This window comes from Macrotis lagotis, chromosome 2, assembly GCF_037893015.1.
Source record: "Macrotis lagotis isolate mMagLag1 chromosome 2, bilby.v1.9.chrom.fasta, whole genome shotgun sequence".
In the NCBI taxonomy this organism is placed as follows: domain Eukaryota; kingdom Metazoa; phylum Chordata; class Mammalia; order Peramelemorphia; family Peramelidae; genus Macrotis; species Macrotis lagotis.
The window spans coordinates 79044744-79064776 of NC_133659.1; the positions used below are offsets into that span (position 1 = coordinate 79044744).

General features: G+C 36.4%; 1 protein-coding gene across 1 annotated transcript in view; it reads right to left on the minus strand.

Moving 5' to 3' along the window:
* Positions 1-20033, minus strand: part of COLGALT2 (collagen beta(1-O)galactosyltransferase 2) — a 143205-nt gene that overhangs the window by 12381 nt on the left and 110791 nt on the right. The window contains exons 7-10 of the mRNA XM_074222217.1: positions 11665-11741; positions 4930-5036; positions 2241-2373; positions 807-934 (exon numbers count right to left, since the gene is read on the minus strand). Coding sequence (XP_074078318.1) covers positions 807-934; positions 2241-2373; positions 4930-5036; positions 11665-11741 — 445 coding nt within the window. The remainder of the gene's footprint in view (positions 1-806; positions 935-2240; positions 2374-4929; positions 5037-11664; positions 11742-20033) is intronic.

Here is a 20033-nt window from a genome sequence, read left to right on the forward strand (position 1 = left end):
GCTGGACAAGTAACCTTAAAAAGGTCTCAGCAAACCTTCAGACCAGAGATCACAATCCTCCCTCCCTAACACCCTATAAAAAGTTATACAAAATGATATGGAATTTGTACTTCAAAACTGGTGTTTGCAAAAGACAATAATAAAATTGATCTCCAAGTATTGATAAGGGGAAAAAAAAAACTTTCTCTGAGAATTCTTGACCCTGAGCAGAATACCTAAGTGAACACAAACAATGCTCCTTTTGTTTCTTATAAAAACTACAAAAATTCCTTGAATTAAGTTAGAAATGACGACAAGGATGGTTTCTGAGAAACTTGGGAAGATTTGTATGGACTGATGTTAAATAGAGTGAGTAGAACCAAAACAAATTTATAAAATTCAACAGTTAAGATGAATCATTGGAAGATCTAACAATGTTGATTGATGTGGTGACCAACCAGAATTCCGGAAGACTACCCATTTTCTGACACAGAGGTGATGAAATCAAACATATTAGGACATGGCTGATGAAGGAATAAGCTTTGTTTGACTATGCATATTTATATCAAAGTTTTTTGTTTTTTTGTTTTTCCTTTTTTTTAAATTTGAGACAGAGGAAGTTGAAAGTAGAGAAAACAAATGTTAATTTAAAAAACATTGTTTTTTGTTTTTCCTTTTTTTAAAAATTCAAGACAGAAGTGGAAAGTAGAGAAAAAAATATTAATTTAAAAAACATTTGAATAAAAGAATTGAATTGAGATGGTGTCCATTTTCCAGAGGGTGAGGACTCCCAAGAAGCTCAGTCTCCCCCCTTATCTTTCACTCACATCAATTCCCAGTCCAGTTGCACGCGGTCTATGTCATCCATCAGCTTCACAAGTTTCTTCTTAAACTGATGTTCAAAACGCACATCGTCCTCAATAACAAGCGTCTTCTCCAGTTCCCGATCAATTACCTGATATTTTAAGAAAAAGAGGATATGCTTCGAACCAATCAATCATTCCCATTTACCTGTGCCTTACTAAAAATTGAAAAGATACAGTAGTAGAATGGACCACTGGGAGATGAGGCATCACCAAAGCTAACTACATGGGAATTTTGTTCCTCTCTACAGAAGGCAATCTGATAATAAGCTGAGTCAATAGACCTGAAATCTCGTTCCAGCGATCTACTTGCTAAGTGTCTTTGAATGGGGCCTCTATGCCATTCAGTTTCCTTAGTGCTCAGGTAATTAAAGACATTTGTCCTCTTTGCCTGACTGGGAAGTGGGAAGGGATCTTAAGCTTAAGAATTTTATTAAAATATGTCAGACGAATAGTACAGTGACTATTATAATACCAAATTGTTGTGATAATGTAATTGTTCTTACTGTTATTATTCCCATCTGGACCTCTTTTCCTCTCTGGATCTAACCAAAAACATAGTCAGTTAGCTGTTTGGTTACAAGCTCCAACAAGGGAAAATTCTAGAGATGATAATTTGAGTTCAACTCAAAGAAAACCCTCCTAATAATTAGAACTATCAGAAAGTGGATGAGCTGCTTCAAGAAGCAGTGAGTTTCCAGTCCTTAAAGATTTCCAAGACCAGGTCGGATGAGTCCCTTTCAGGTAAGTTGTAGAGGCCTAGCCATGTAACATGGTAGGGAGCATGGGAAACTTGGAGTCAGGAATACTTGAGCATAGATACTGGCTCTGACAACTGTGGGATCAATGGGCAAGCCCCTTAGCCTCTCACAGTCTGTTTCCCTATCTCTGGGTTTAAGATAATAATTATTCCAGTAATAAATCCTTCAAATGATTTGGTACTTTGCTGACTTTGAAGCATTGTATAGATGCTGGTTATTATTTTTTCCCTACATGTCAGACTGGGTGGCTTTTGAAAGTCTCTTCCTACTCAGGGTAGATAAATCTTGTATTTTAAAAAATCTCAGTGTCAGTGGTGCCTCTGTGGTGCCAGTTCTTACTCAGCTTGGGTACTTTGTTTCTGGTCTTTGGGTAAGAGGTCAAGCATATTAAATGCATCTTAAGGTGAGCATTTTCTAAAACACAACATAAGATTCCAAGTTAATTAATACTATACCATTTCAAACCTCAAACAATTCATCTCTAGAATCCTACAACCCATATTCTTTGTTGTGAAACTGCAGATAGTCCATTCCATTCCACTGATCAAATAGTTCAATGCCTACTTTGCCTGAAGCCCTGGACTAATCACTGGGGCTACAACAATAAAAGTGAAAATTGAAATAAAACATCATTTACCTCCTTCCAGATAGAATAATGGCTAAGAAAGCAACCAATTTCACCCCTTGTCAATGGCCTAGAAGAATAGGGATCCTTATACCCAGGTAGCATATCAATGTTCAGAGCTTTCAGCTGACTTGTATTCAGGGCTCTGCAAGACAAAGAAAAGTGTTTTTTTTTCCTTTACTATGTTAAAAGAAGTAAAAACTGCATTCTCTATCATTCCTTTACCCTCCCCATCAATAAAAATTTCCAACCCAGGAATATGTTCTAAGAGAAGAATCAATTGATATACAGCTGCATAGTTACTCAATACAATAAGGAGTGAAATCCTTATTTCTAATTATGATTAAGAATGTTCTGCTGTTTTACTGGCAAGAGTTTGCTGCTCTTAAGATTAGGGTCATGATGACCCTAAATAACCAGGGTCACACAGAACAATAGGCAAAGTGACTCTTGCTGACTCAGGATTTGTGTTTCCCGTGGATAGTGAAGCCAAGGATCCTTTATAGACCATCAAGAGAGGAAGAGCTGATGATTTAGTAGACCTTAAAAAAGAGAAGGACTGGTACTCTCTTCTCTGTACCCTTCAGAGGGCATTGGACAACTCTGGAACTCCTGGTAAGAAGTATCACATTTGGGAAAGTGAGACCAGAATATGGGCTCAGCATCTTGGTGGCTGTTGTCTTGTCCCAAGAACAACAGAGTTGTTACAAGGGATTTCTTCCTTTAGTCCAAACTCAGGACTCCCAAATCTCTTGAACTCACAAGTTGGCCTCCCAGCCTGAATAATATATTTATATCAGAACCAATAATTATTCACCTAAGATGAGGAAGGGACAAATATAGAAGAACTGGCCCCAAACTCAGGAATGGTCTCACCTAAGAAAGAAATGAGTTTTAATACTTTTGTACTCATAGCTACATGGTATTTGGGGTGAGGGAAAGGGTGGATTTTTCTCTTTTTTGAGGGAAGTCTCAGAGTTGGGTGATATCATCTGGAGGGTGAGAAGAAAAAGCCACTGGGGACATAGTGACTCCCCTTTCCTCTGATTCTGTGGTTCCTTCCTTTAGTGGTTAATAAGAGAATGGCTTCATCAGCTCCAAAGTACCTGTCACAACTGAGTCATGGAAAGCAGTCAAAGAATTCATCAGCCCCCAAACACCTTCCAGAGCTGGGTCCTCTGAAGCAGTCAGAGTCTTTGCTATCCCCAAAGCACTCAAGCAACTAATCATACTTGACTGGAGGAATTAGGAAGAGCAACTCTGCCGGTGTCTCTACAACCCCTGCTTCTCTTGTGTAAGAGTCATGAATTAGAAAAAATAATGAATAGCGATTGCTAAAATAGATTGAAAAGCAGTCTATAAGTAAAATAGTTTGGCAGATTAAAACTTAAAACAGAGATCAACTTTGGCTAAGGGAACAGAGAAACCAAAACCCCACAAATCTAAACACAGAATGGATTTGTTCAGACTAGTGTCATCTCTTAACAAATTCTTCCTTTCTCCCAGGTATCTCATTCTTCATCCATTCCCTCCTATCCCTGAGATTCTAAAGTCATTCCATGAGAAAAATATCCTGGTATAGAACTACTTACTTTAGGTCATCTGGATAAATGAAAGGGAAGGGGACAGATATTTATATAATGCCCATGATATAAGTTAGTATAATAACTCAAAGAACTCCCAATTGTGAGCAGTCACCATTGCTGACCAGACCAAACCAAATCTAAAGGCAGTTTAGTTTCCAACTGGGCAGGAATCAGGTATATCTGTTGGTCAATTGGCGCTTATTATGTATTATTATTATCATTATTATTATTATTATTGTTGTTGTTTTGATACAAAAAATGACAGATTCCAAAAACAAAAACAAAGTCCAGTCCCTGCTCTCAAGGAGCTCATTGTCTAATTTCATTTACTTGTGTTGTTGCAGATCATTCTATTTCTCTTCAGTTCAAGATGTATGGCTCTGATTGTAGGAGGAACAGATGTGTTCTCTGATGGCCAAGCTCTGCCAGTAGGAGGTTCCTAGCGTAGGAATGACTTTCCACCTGAAATAATGTCTTGCTTTGGAAATGGTGGGGTGTAGTGAGACAAGCACTGACCATAGAATCAAAAAAAAATTGATTCAAACCCTGGTCCTAGAACTGATCTAGTTCTGTGACCATGGGCAAGTCACTCTGTTTCCTCATCTGAAAAATGGAGACAAGAACATGTCACATAATAAGAGAGTCATCACTTTAAATAGCACTTGATAGATGGCAAAGTGATCTATATATTTTATCTTATTTGAGACAGTTGGTGGTATAGCAAATGGTGTGCTGGGGTTTGGAAGACCCAAGTAAATCCAACTTCAGACACCAGTGGTATAATCCAGGTCAGCTCTGCCTGCCTCAATTTCCTCAACTGTAAAAGAGGAATAATAATAGCACCTACATCCTAGGGTTGTGGTGATAATCAAATGAGATAATATTTTCTAAAAGTGCTTATCATAATACCTGGCACCTAGTAGGTGCCCTATAGACACCTATTCTCATTTCCTTCTCTTCCCTTATTTGTGCTGCCTATCTTAGAGTGTGCTATGAAAGAAAAGTTTATCAACTTCAAAGCATGATGTACATGTGAATTCTTATTTTTGTCCCAAGGTGCTAATTAAACAAATTAAATAAAAATTAAAAATAAAATAAAACACAAAGAAACTCACTTTCCATCCACAGCCTCTACAATTTTGACTTCAATCTCTTGTTCATAAAGAGTGCGCAACATTCGGTCTCGTCTGTCTTTCCGACGTTTGAGATTGATCATGAAAATCTAAGTAGAAAAATAAGGAAAAATGTAGCACAAATGAAGTATATCCCACTTCAGACCTCCTGTGAAGCGAAGCCAAAAAACAAAGTCTTGTTATATTGGACCCTCAGTAAAAGGGGATAGGAAGACTTTAATGGAGTCTGGCATAGGGAGGATAGAAATCAGTGGAGGGAAGGAGACTGAATATTTATATTTAGGATTGGTTTAAAGGGCTCTAATGCTGACTTTTGGAACCTTCCTTAATATTATGAGCTGAGAATGTCTTTGCTTTCCTCAAATTTTCAATAGTACTGCCTGGATCCCATCATGATCCCCATCACTCCTTACCTTGTGCTATAAAGACCTGACTGTATCAGGTTTTTTTTTTTCCCACTTTTTTTCCCTAATTACATGCAAAGGCAGTTTTCAGCACTCATCCATTTATAAGTTTATGGGTTTCACATTTTTATACCATCCTCCCCCCCATGGAGGCAAACAATATGGTAAAAGTTGTACATATGCAATCATGTTGAACATATTTCCATATTACATGTACAATTGTGTTTAAGATATTTCCATATCAATTATGATGTGAAAGAGGAACTAGAACTAAAGGGGAAAAACCATGATAAAGAAAGAAAAAAAAAAAGAAAATTTTAAAAGTGGACACAGAATGCTTTGCTCTGCATTCAAACTCCACAGTTTATTCCTTGGATGTGGATAGCATTTTCCATAATAGGTCTTCCAGGATTGTGTTTGATACCTGAACTTCTAGGAGGAGCTGCATCCGTGATAGATGACTCATCTTGACTTGGTCATTTAAAAAAAATCTTTACATCTGAGAAATGCCTTATAAATTTTAAGTATTTACTAAAGATTATTATAATAGACTTCTTATTAATTTTGGGGTACGTTTGATGCTCCTGAAAATTTCCTAAATACTCTAGAGGGAGTATTTCAGATTTCAGAAGCCCAGAAGCCTAGAAGTAGACATAGCATTGTTAAGACAGAGTTTTCCACCAATCTCCTTTAAGAGACAGGCATTCAAAGAGACAATCATAAATACTTAATAAAGGCTCTCCATTCATTCTCAAAAAAAGGAGTTTCCTTTAACTTTATCCCAATGGTATTTACATGAACCATTGTATTTGACCCATATTTTGCTGTGTTCCTATTTGAGTTTATTTACAAAGCTGCAGTCACAAATACAATGACCACAATATGGAAAACAAGTTTGTGTTTGGGAGACTCCCTTTATTCTATATTCCTTCATACATAATATCCCAGGTTTCTTGGAATTCTTCATACATACATACATATATATATATATATATATATATATATATATATATATTTCTTTAAAACACAGTAATAATCCAGTAGACAACCATAAATTAATCTGATCTTTCTCTACTGGTGGTAACATATTTTGTTTATACAACCTTTTTGATAAACATTGTACTATATAGTTATCCTTACACAGTTCTCTAGAAACTATGTAAAATTATTAATCCCTCCCTTTGTAATCAGCAAAGAAGTCTGAATTATTTCTTTTTCTTTTTTGGGATGTTTATGTACCTTATTGTAAAATTCGGGTTAATTATTTGCTCATAAACTATCTAAAGGTTAATGTTAAGTAAAAATACTTTTTGCTGTATCATCTGTTGGTCTTTATCATTTGTGACTTCCACAAAACCCACAAAATTCCCATTTAATCTCTTATGCTGATTCACGTTATATCAAAACCACAATGGGAAAAGTCACAATATGGAAGGGATAACTGAAAAATTAGAAGAAAGAACACTGGTCTATGAAAGGATTTTCATGAACTAATGCTGAGTGAGATGAGCAGAACCAGAAGACATTGTACATCATAATAGTAACATGGGGTTGATGGACCTTAGTGGACTTGCTCATTCCATCAGTGCAACAATCAGGGACAATTTTGGGGTATCTGTGATGGAGAATACCATCTGTATTCAGAGAAAGAATTGTGGAGTTTGAACAAAGACTACTACCTTTAATTTTTAAAAAAGTTATCTTATGTAATTTTGCTGTCTCATATTTCATTTTTTTCTTAAGGATATATGATTTTTCTCTCAATACATTCAATTTAGATCAATGTATAGCATGGAAACAATATAAAGACTAATAGACTGCCTTCTGTGGGGGGGTAGGGGGAGGGAAGCAGGATTGGGGGGAAAATTGTAAAATTCAAAATAAATGAATAAATTAAAATTAACAAATTCAGACCTGAAAAAAAAAGAAAGAACACTGGTCTAGAAAATAGAAAATCTTGCTTCTATTTCTGCTTGTGCTACCAACTAAGTGATTTGGTGTAGTGGAAAAATATTGAAATTAGAATGCAAGATCCTAAGTGAGAATTTGAACTCTTGCTTGTGTATATGACTTTGGACAAATCAATTTATCTCTCTATGCCTCAGTTTCCTCATCTGTAAAATGAAGTGTTTGGGTTATGATATTTTCTACAAGATCCCTTCTAGCTTGAAGTCCTGAGTTCATAAATTGATGCAAACTAAGAGTTGTCTATCCTTGTATGAATCACAACTCATATCCAAAATATGAGGGGGAGGGGTTTGAGTGGAAAGTAAAACTAAATATAAGGAAAGGAAAGTTTTGAGATAAATAGATTTACTAAAGATCTAGGAAAAGTGGCTATTTACTTGGGGAATGTACTTTGTAAAGGGATATGTTTGGGCATTTTGTTAAGAAATATCTGTTGTGGGGGTGGCTAGGTGGTGCAGTGGATAGAGCACTGGCCCTGGAGTCAGGAGGACCTGAGTTCAAATCCAACCTCAGACACTTAATAATTACCTAGGTGTGTGGCCTTGGGCAAGTCACCTAACCCCATTGCCTTGCAAAAATCTAAAAAAATAATAAAAAAATTAAAAAAAAAATGTTGTGTTAAAACAAAATATAACAACATGCCTTTTTTTCTTTCCAAAAAAGTAGAAAAGTCTCTAAGAGCCTTTAAGAGATGCTGAAATGTTTTTCATTTAATTTAGTTGATGCTTATATTTAATTTTAAAAAAATGACTAGGGGCAGTTAGGTGCCACAGGGAATCAGCTCTGAGGTCAAATCCAGCCTCAGATACTTAATAATTGCCTGGCTGTGTGACCTTGGGCAGGTCACTTAACCCCATTGCCTTAAATAAAAAAAATTTAAATTACTAAATGAAATGTCAAATAGTATGTGTGTGTGAATATGTATGTATACGTGGGCCTTGCTGTGTACAAATTCCACAACTTCTGTCTGAGTGACCCAATAGTAGTCCTTTCACATGGATAATAATGGAGCAATCTGGGGACACTAGTTGCTCTGTTCTGGTCTAAACAGAGCAGGAGCAAAAACAGACTTCTCATCTGGGGAGACCAGATTTTAGCAAATATAAACCTAACCCCAGGCCCTACTCATTCCAAGAGCAATAAAAAGTGTAGCCACAAAGGAAAAACACAGACAACAGAGAAACATATGTATACACTCTTAGCAGACTGTAAATAGGAAGTGGGGTGGCGAGAGGTAGAGGGGGAAAATCTATTAAATACAGCCCAAATACTGGTCACACTGAACAAGGCTTTCAGACATCTTTTCTATCTCCGTCCCTCTGGGCAAGTCCAAACCTAAATCTTTCCAGAGAGATGAACAATCAGCTGTCTTTAAAACATTACATAAACATTAAGAGTGACTGCCATTATTTTTTTTTAGAAGAGATTCTTTCTCTATAACCAACTTCACTGTGCTACAACTTTTATGGTCCAATTTTTTAAAATTTGTTTTAATTTTTTAGGGTTTTTTGTTTTTATTTTTGCTAGGCAAATGGGATTAAGTGGCTTGCCCAAGGCCACACAGCTAGGTAATTTTTTAGTGTCTGAGGCCAGATTTGAACCCAGGTACTCCTGACTCTAGGGCCGGTGCTCTATCTACCGTGTCACCTAGCCACCCCTATGGTCCAATTTTTAATTGTATTCTTTAAGACAAAATCAATCATGAATAATCACGACCACATGTTCCCAAGGCTAATCAACAGAAATTAGAATCAAAATCTAGGAAAAAAATATATTTTGTTAGGGAAGAGAACAATGACTATCTCTACAGACACTTAGGTCCTCTTAGCAAAGAGCAGGGGATTTAGCTTTTTTCATATCATGGATACTTTTATTATTGTTGTAATCTTTTCTTAGAATATATTTTTGAAAATTAATAATCGGGGGTGGCTAGATGGTGCAGTGGATAGAGCATCGACCTTGGAGTCAGGAGTACCTGGGTTCAAATCTGACCTCAGACACTTAATAATTACCTAGCCGTGTGGCCTTGGGCAACCCACTTAACCCCATTGCCTTGAAAAAAAAAGAAAAAAGAAAATTAATAGTCAAAGGGATATCTATATATCTATATAGATATATAACAACATTAACTTTTCATACTATAATATTATAGTATAATTATTATAATACAATGAAATTATATTATCATACTACAATGGTATTATAATTATGATAATAGAATAACATTATAATTATTATAATAATCCCAGTCTGGGGGTAGTGAAAGCAAAGATGTAATTTTTTTCCTGTGTAAGTTCATAAATTCCTTTGAAATCTACTCACTGTCTCCCTCTCCCTCCTACAGTTATTCTTGTCTCTATGTTATATCTGAGGAATTTGAGGTTCGATGGGGATAGATGACTATGGTAACCCATTTAATATCAGGTCCAGAGAAATCACTATGCAAATCCACTTCTTTACTTTAAAGCTATGTGGTTGGGAAGTTCTCCAAGAGGCAGAGGAGAGAGGAGAATCAGGAGATGGATTATTATATTCAGAAAGCAGTAAGAGATTCAATTTGTCTAGAATATAGAATGTGGGAAGTGAGGTCTGTGAAATCAATCTGTAAAAATGTACAGATTACAAAGGGCTTGAAATGTCAAACAGAGGCATTTGCATTTTTCTCCTAGAAGTGACAGGTAGCTACTGAAGCTTCTCAAGTTAGAGGAGTGGTCAGCACTATGCCTTAGAGAGCCAGAATGACTAAATATACACCAATCATCTATTTGTGTTGAAAAATTCAAGGAATTGCAAGACTGGAGGGGGGAGATTTGTCAGTTAAGAGGCATTGGAATTTCTTAAATAATCAACCTAGACAGGTGGGTTGGAGCATCTCAGATTGTAAAGAGTTTTAAAGGTCAAGCAGTATTATATCCCAGAGGGAAAAAGGAGATGTTGATGTTTCTTTAACAGGGGAGTGGCATGTCGAGCCTTGCCAATTAATAGGCTATTGCAGAAGGCTAGGAAATGAATACTTAAATGTTGGGCTTTGTAAGTAGAGAGTCTACTGACTGGAGAGGAGGCTGCGGTAGAGAATATGGATTAGAGGATGACTCTGAGGTGGTGAACCTGGGTGCCTGGAAAGATCATAGATATGGATTTGAAGATCCTGGGAAGAAACAGTAAACTTAGAAAGAGGGGTAGGCTAATTAACTGAACTTGTGAAAGAAGGCAAGCCTAGGTTTCTGATTCATGAGCCACTATCCCAGTTGCCACATATTAATTTAGTGGCTTTCATTATAGGAGAGGATAGGGGATCACTAGGAAATATGCAGGATTCAATGACTTTGAAATCTGACCTTGCCACTGATTTGCTCCATTTTGCTAAGACTTATTTATTTAGGCAGCTGGCTGCACAGTGGATAGAGCATTGGACATAGGATCAGAAATACTGGAGTTAAAATGCATTCTCAGCCATTTACTAGTTGTGGGAGCCTGGGCAAGTCACTCAGCCAGTGTCTACCTCAGTTTCTTCATCTGTAAAATGGGCATGATAATAGCACTTACTTCCCTGGATTATTGTAAGCATCAAATAAGGTGATACAAATAAAGTGCTTTTCAAATGTTAAAGAGCTATGTAAATGTTAGTTATCATGATGATGATGATATCCCAATTATTTCTTCTATGAATGGAATGCTGGCATTCTCCCCTAAAGGGCTGGTGTTGAATTCTTGTTCTTAATACAATATTATTAAGACAGGGACATAACAATAATAATAATAAATTATTATTAAATTAAGTTCCCCTCCATTCTCTCCCTTTCATCTCTTTTCTCCTCCAATCCCTGCTCCCATACACCATCTTCCCTATTGAGTGGAACTGAAAAGTAATAAAACATGAAAAACAAAATAGGTGCTTATCCCAGAATGCTTTTTCCTCACTTAAAAAGTAGTGAAGTGAAACTAAAGTCTTCCTTGAGGTACATGAAAATTATTGTAATTTCTATCTTTGGGAAATTTACTTCAGAGTCAGGATTCAATATTGTTAGTTTCTTTTGGCTAATGCCCAAGTTGCTTCTACCATGATTCTCATCTTTACAAAAGAGGAAATCTGAGACACTATATGTTTGATGATTTGCTGAACATCAGATAGTCTATCAGCAGCAGTGTCAAACGAGTTGGTTTTTAGAAAAATAGGACATCCAAATATATATTTAATGTTTCCATCTACCTCTATATAAATATACACATATATTTATGTTCACAATGCACTTATATTTAAATATACGTGTGTGTGTGTGTGTGTGTGTGTGTGTGTGTGTGTGTGTGTGTATGTATGTCTGTGTCTGTGTATCCCCTTCCTTACCTCATCAAATCCCATCTTGTCTGGGTACTTGGGGGCAACTGAGACAAACTGGGAGGGTTCAATTGGAGGACGGTCAACTGAAAGACAAGAAATATAATTAATGAAAGAAATATGCAATTCTGGAGCCTAGCATTGTACTTTGTATATAACAATTGCTTAATAAATATCTAGTGAATTGAGTTGACTTCTATCAGGATTCCCTTCTCTTTTTGGTTGGAGAACACTTCATTCATCATTAATCCATTCCTCCATCCATCCATCCATCTATGCATCCATCCATCCATCTATGCATCCATCCATCCATCCATCCATCCATCCATCCATCTATCCATCCATCCCATGCATTCCATAAGCATTTATTAAGCCTTACTAAGTGTCAAATGCTAAGGGACAGATTTTTTTTAAAAAAACAGTCCTTTTTCTTAGTTAAGTTACATTATCTTACTAAAATTTTGTTTTATTATTTATTATTCATTTATATAATATATTGTTTATATATAACAACATATGATTGATATTATTTTGTTATTTTTTATTATTATATTACTTTTAAAAGCAACAGATAAAATAGGGATTTGAATATATACAGTAGAACAGAATAAGGATATTGTACATGGAAAATGTAGGTTGATTTTGTGTCGTTTGCTTTTCTTTTTAAATATATAATAAGATCAACTTGTAGCTTTCAAAGCTGTCCTGCGTATCAATAGAGAGCCTTACACTCTAATGGGGGAAATTATAAGTAAATGTGAAACATAGGCAAATAAAATAAAAACTATTTTTAGGGAGAGAAGACATAAGAAAATGGGAGGACCAAAGCAGACCCTTGTGTAGGAGAAGACACTAGAGCTGGGACTTGTAGAAATTGAAGTAATGCAGTAGTTGGAAGGGAAAAGGAAATGTATTTCAGGAATGGAGGAGATGGCAGATGGAATTGTGTATACAGGAAAAGAGCAAGTAGGTCGATCTGGCTGGATTATGAAGTTGCTCAAGGAGAGTAGAGTGTGATAAATATGGGAAGGTGGGCTGGAGCCAGATTATAAAACATGGGAAATGTTTTAAAAAAAGGAGTTTGTACTCTATCCTAGAGAGAGCGATTAAAATTTCTGGAACAGAAGTGGGACTTCGTGCTTTGGAATATCACTTGGCAGCGATATGGAAGATGGAAACAGGAGAGTCTTGAGGCCATAAAGACCAATTATGAAGCTAGAGCAGGAGATCAGGTGAGCACTGAGGAGGAATTGAACTAGTTTAGCAATCCTGTGAGCACAGAGCTAGGGGCAGTTAGGTGGTACAAAGTCTAGAATCAGGAAAACTCATTGTCAAATGTTTAAATCCAGCCTCAGACACTTATTATGTGACCTCGGGCAAGTCACTCGTAATTTTGCCTCAGTTTTTATTTGCAAAATGAGCTGGAGAAGGAGCTGGAAAACTGCTCAGGTATCTTTGCCAAGAAAACCCTTAACTGAGTCACAAAGAGTTAGACATGACTGAAAATATCCCGACAACAATAAAGAGTGGTGGAAAGGATATAATCAAGGCTGTGAAAGTTAGGAATTATCATTAAGACCGGTATTTACTATATATATATATATATATATATATATATATATATATATATATATATATATAGAGAGAGAGAGAGAGAAAGAGAGAGAGGAAAGAGAGTGAAGAGTCAAGGATGACTCCAAGGCTGCCCACCTGGTTGATGGAAAAGATAGCAGTGTCATGCCAAAAGTAAGAAGTAAGGAGGTTAGGAAGAAAGGTAGGTTTGGAGGGGAAAAGAATGATGCACATGGGGCAGGAAGAAAAGGCAAGTTCACATGAATCCAACCACTCCCAAAGCATTTCCTTGGTCCTCTAATATATAGCCTGAAGGATACTTTCCTGAGCAGACATGAACAACTTAATGACTAAAGTCATGAGAATTGTGGATTCTGCTATCAAATTTGTTATAGCTCCTTTGTACCTCCATTTCTCCAATGGCAAATGATTACAAAGCAAGCCACTGGCCTTCTCTGTACCTTTTTTAGAGTCATTCCACATAATCAAAAGATCTTTTCAAAAATCTTTCAGAGTTCCATCTAATCTAAACTAATTGAGCAAATACAAAAGCATTTATTAAGCATCTGCTGTATGCTAGCACTCTGCAAAGAATGCACAGACAAAGGAAACAGTTCCTGTTAATATTCTATCAAGGGATATAGTGTGTGCATATGTATGCACTTATATGTGAATACACACATACATATATATATATATGTATGTATGTAACATAAAACAGGTTATGTAATCATGCCCAGCTACCCATTTGTGGTTTTCTTGGCAAAGATACTGAGTGGTTGGTCATTTCCTTCTCTAGCTTATCTTACAGGAGAGGAAATTAAGGCAAACTGGGTTAAGTGAGTTGCCCAGGGTCACATACCTAGTAAATGTCTGAGGATGACTTTGAACTCAGATACTCTTGACTCTAGTGCTACCCACTGCGCCACCTAGCTGCTCAAACATATAACATATATTATATATTTTTTCCTGAAAGTATCCATGCATGGCTAGAATAAAGAGTACAATGGGAGACACTAGCATTAGAGAGGGTCGAGAGGCTTCACGAAGATGGTGATTGAGCTAAGTCTTGAAGGAAATAAGAGATTCTAAAAGACAGAGGGAAGAAGGGATGGTCAAGGACTAAGGTATTAGACAGAAGTTAAAATATTATTTGTGAAGAACAGCAAGAAGTTCAGACTACAGAATGACTAGGTAATGTATCATAAGGGGAAGAATGTATCATAAACCAGAAGGATGGTTTGGACTACTTTGTAAAAGACATTAAAAGTCAAAGAGAGGGGATTGTATTATTGTATCTATCAATAGGAAGGTAATGAAGGTCATTGAGTGATATAAACAGGTCCACTTTGGAAGCTATAAGGGACAAGGGAATAGGGGATTATTTAAGGTAAGGACTCCAATTAGGAGATTGCAGCAATAATCAAATTAAGAAGCGATATCTTTGCCAATAAAACTTCAAATAGGGTCGTGAAGAATCAGATACACCTGAAAACGACTAAACAACAACAGTGAAACAGATTATTACACCAAATAACCTTGAATCATGCTCTCTAGTAATAAATGATCAGTCTGACTCTTTTTATGCTTATTCATTTTCTAGATCAACTCTCTTGTACTGAGCATTGTACACAAGATGCCAAAATGCTGCAGGCTACTCACACCCCCACAATGTGCCTCTCCAGTGCACTCGTGGTCACCCACAATCTTGATTCCTCTGATTGTGGTGTTTTATGATTCACAGCTATATTGCGTCACTGGGAGACTATTAGTGCCAAAAGAAAGGTTTTGGTGTCAGAGAGCAGCTCAGTAGCATTATAGAATGGGACAATTTTTCAATCTAATCCAAACCACATTTTTGCCTGCTAATCAATTCTGAGCCATTTGTCCAAAGCATACACACACACACACACACATATAATGCACATAGACATACACATATGTATTTATACACACACAGACTGCCTCTCCATATTTATACTCTCACACACATATACACACACTCACTCACAGATTAGCTAAATTAATTGCCCATCCAACAGTATGTCATAGCTTAGGTAATAAAACTTTTTTTTATAAATTTGATTTTTTCTCTATTCTCTATTCTCTTTTGAATGGCTCTAGATCTTCCTGAGGGAGCCCTTGAGTATTCTGGGGCTTGATACAATCAGCAGGATTTCATCTACAAATAGGAAACAAATTGACATTCTGCTCTTAGCCTTTTTTGGATCACAGCCCTTTTTCCTTTGGCAGTCTGGTGAAGCCTACAGGCTCCTCAGAATGATATTTTTGAATGCATAAAGTTAAATACAATAGAAAATAATATTAATCTAAAATATAAATTATATTCTTCAATATAATCAAAACTAATTGCAATAGCTATTATTTAAATGTACTTGGAGTCAGAAAGACAAGGATTCGAATTTAGCCACAGACACTAGTTGTATGACCTTGAGTAGGTCACTTCACTTTTGTCTGCATCAGTTTCATCATCTGTAAAATGAGGATAATAATAATAATAATAATAATAGCATCTACCTCACAGGGTGTGATGAGGATCAAAAGAGACAGTAATATGCATAGCTCTTTGCAAAATTTAAAATGCTGTTTAGATGTCAACTATTATTATTATGATTACATTACTTTGATTTTATAAAACGTCTGAATTTTAAAAAAAGACAACTGTGGAATAGACAATAAAAGTAGGATTATCCCCATCACAAATAAAGAAACAGAGGTTCTAAGAAGTTCTATCATTTTCCCAAGGTCACAATAAACTGAGTAGACACTGATCATATTGAGTAGGGGCAACAAAATTATTCTCACACACTTGAGTATATGATCTGGGATCCAAACCCAGGTCTTCTGACTCTAAGGTTGGTGTTCTTCCCATGATCTCATGGTGCATCAAATAGTTGCTTAAAAATATTCTTTCAGGGATGGCTAGGTGGTGCAATGGATAGAGCACTTGCCCTGGAGTCAGGAGTACCTGAATTCAAACCAGGCCTCAGACACTTAATAATGACCTAGCTGTGTGGCCTTGGACAAGCTACTTAACTCCATTAACTTCCAAAAAAAACCCCTAAAGAAACAAAACAAAAAAATACTCTTGCATTTATTTACTTTTTGACCTTATTCTACATGTAGGAGATGGTCAATCAATGGTAATATTTATTAAATTAGGACACGAAAACACAGTGTTCAATTGATCGGTTTCATGGTGAGGTGTGACCATCAAATAATGGTTCTCAGTTCATCAATCATGCAAAAACTCATCTTAGTCCCTGCTAGCAACAGTTGGCAGTCACTTCCTCTCTTTGTTTTTTTGCAAATACATACAACGTTGAGTATATTTGTTCTGCTTTGTTTCTTCTCTCATTTCTTCTGGATTTTCATGGGAAAAAAACAAACTCAACATGAATTCATCATAACCTTTCCAAACAGAATAGACTAGTTGCTCTGATTCTCTCTCCCCTCCCAGGAAGCTTTCCTTACTTAGATCTAAACATGTTAGTTTTACTGCTCCAGAATGGTTCAGAATGTGCAAATAGCCTATGGAATTAAAAAAAATGACCTCAGCCTGGAAAGATGTTGCACTTAGTTATTTTGTTTCAGGCAAAGATGGTTCAGACATTATAGCTTGTTCACTGATTCACTTGTAGCAGCCATAAAGGGACTGGTTTCTGAAAGTCATAGCTCAGTTCCAATTTCAAGTCTATGTGTCTGATATTTAACATTTGATGTTGAGGAGTAGTCACATAATAATGATGATAATGATAAAGTCTATAAAAGAATAACAATGGTGAGGATCAAATGAGATAATCCTAATAAAATATTTTGTAAACCTTAACACACCATTTAGAGTAAATAAATTGGAAAAGGAAATGGAAAACTACACCAGTATCTTATTCAAAAAAATGCCAAGTGGGGGTCACCAGACTGAAAAACAACTAAAAAGAAAAAAAAAACTTAGTAAATGTCAGAGACTGGATTAGTACTCACATCTTTCTGATTACAGATGCAGTGTTCTGTTCACTATGCCATCACTATTTTCCAGAAAGGAAAAATGACATTGGGTCAGACTTAGAACAAGCTTGGCATATAAGAGAGCCCAATTATTCTTCTTGAAACCAGTCTTTGAGGTTGAGTATTACATATATCCCCACTTCTCTTTTTAGCTATTTATCTTCCAGTCATATATTTACCCCAATACTTCATGAAGAGTTATACTTTTTGACTGTACCACCTCTTAGGAGTAATGAGTTCTCCCAGTGTATTGCATGCTGCTAAGAGTAGTTTTAAGGGTACCTGATCCTTCTTAAGAAATATGTTATGATGATAAGGAAAGAGCACTTCATTTGGAGCCCAAGGATCACTTCCTGAGGAGGTTGGTGATGAGGAGCTGAACTAATATAGAGAAAAGAGGATGAAGGCAACATATTGAGTGGGGAGAATCAATAAGACTTGGGAAGTGACTGGTTGAGGCCAGTGAAGGAGGGTTAAGTGCAAATCTAGGCATCTGGAAGGATGGTGGCACTACCAACAGGAAAAGGGATATTAGGAGGGATGAGATGGAGAGTTCTGTTCTGGACTTCCTGAGTTGGAGATGCCTATCCAACCCACAGGTTGGTAGGTAGTGATGTAGAGCTAGGATTCAGGATGAGATGAGGGCTGGATATGGCAATTACCACATGCTAACTTTGTTGTTTATCTTGTGTAAGTCCTATCTCCACAAGTGAACTTTAAGTTTTTTGAGTGTAGGAACTGGGTAGTTCATCTCGCTGTATCCTCAATTCCTAGCACTTAGGTCTTGTAAAAAGGAGAGAACTCATGTTTAATGATAATTGATTGAATTGGCTCTTTGTCCACAAGTGAGAACCAATGTGCCTAAATTTATATTGAGGTTAATAGTCAGAGTTTCTTACTAAAAGGCATTTAAAAATATGATGTGATCCATGTGGATTTTTTTTCTGTTTTGTTATGGTGACAAACAATTCTTTTCAATTTTTTTTGATAAATGGTTTTATGAAAACAAACTAATAAACAATAATAAATTGATCTACACAGGACTTAATGAGTTCTCCCAGTGTATTGCATGCTGCTAAGAGTAGTTTTGAGGGTACCTGATCCTTCTTAAGAACTCATTAAATCCAGGCCAAGGGTAAAAATTAAGCTTTGGGAAAATCGGGCTACAGCCAATATGTTATTTTTTTGACTATATTGATTTATTTATATATAAAGGGGTCTTGATTTTGTAAACTCTGAGGAGTTTCAGCCTGGCTCATACTTACATTGGTGAACTCCTCCAGAAGAAGGCTCATCTCTTTCTTATCTAAAGGTACTCCTTGATATTTTAAATTCATGCTTAGGAAAGGTGTCATTCACATAAAAACCTCCAATCAACTAAATGACTTTATTTTTAAAAATCAAATGGCAAAGGACAAAAATATGAACATTGAATGCACTTCAATCTATCAAGTGATTATTATGTATCTACTTTGTGCAAGGCACTGTAATAAGCATCACAATCAAAGAGCTTACCTTCAATTAGGTAGATATAATATGCACATAAATATGGATAGTACAAGGTATCCCAAAAGTCTCGGGACAGTGTTGTTCGAATACCTTAAATCTGTATTAAGATCTTTTGGGCACATCATATATATGGAATATTGACAGAGAGAGCACATTAGTGAATGGGGCAAGGGCGAGTCTAGATTAGAGAAGGTGCTATAGAAGAAAGACCCAACCCTGGGCTCAGGCTGGAAAGAAGACAAGAATTCTGAGATGTGTTCATGAGTATATAAGTCATTCAAGAAAGGAGAGGAAGAAGCTGGAGCATTGTAAATACACAGACCTGGAAAACATAGTATGACATTCTTCAAGGTACAACTAGTAGTCCATTTCAGCATATAATTTTTGGAGTGGAACAATATGAAGCAAAACCGGAAAGGCAAGTGGGAGACAGATTGTAGAGGGTGTAAATGCTGAGTTAAGGGGTTTGAATAATTGATGAGCAATTTTTAAGTATCTAAAAGTCAGACTGCTCCTGATACATTTCCATCAGTTCTTTTCTATTTCTTCTCTCATTTCTTTTGAATTTCCATGAGAAAAAAGCAAATCCAATATAAATTCATCAGAACTTCCTGTACAGAATGTTCTGGTTGCTCTGATTCTCTTAGCCCTCCCGGGAAGCTTTTCTTGCTTACATCTAAACATAGTGATTGTACTGCTCCAGAATGAATTCTTCTGTCTTTTACTTTAGGATGCACAATTGATCTGTGGAGTTTTAAAAATGGCCTTAGCCAAGAAAGAAACTGGGCTTCACCTCAATTTGATTGTATTCCCAAATGGGATATGAGAAAAGTGCAGAAATCACAGAACCTCAGAATGAGAAGAGACCCCAAAGGTCATTCTGCCTGCACCAATGGAGGACCTCCACGAAGGGAAATCCTCCACCTTCAGAGGCCCCTCATTCGCTTGTGGACAGATCTAATTTTTTTTTTTTTATTTTTAGGTTTTTGCAAGGCAAATGGGGTTAAGTGGCTTGCCCAAGGCCACACAGCTAGGTAATTATTAAGTGTCTGAGACCCAGATCTAATTGTTAAAAACATTTTTTCCCTAAAAATCAAACCTCAATTTGTATTTTTACAGCTCAGCCCTATTGTTTTCTTATTCCTTTTGGGGTCAAAGAGAAGAAATAGAATCCCTATTCTACATGACTGACCTCCAGACATTTCAAAACAGATACCATATCTCCTAAATCCTCTGTTCTCTAGATTAAACATTTTTTGTTCCTTCAACCA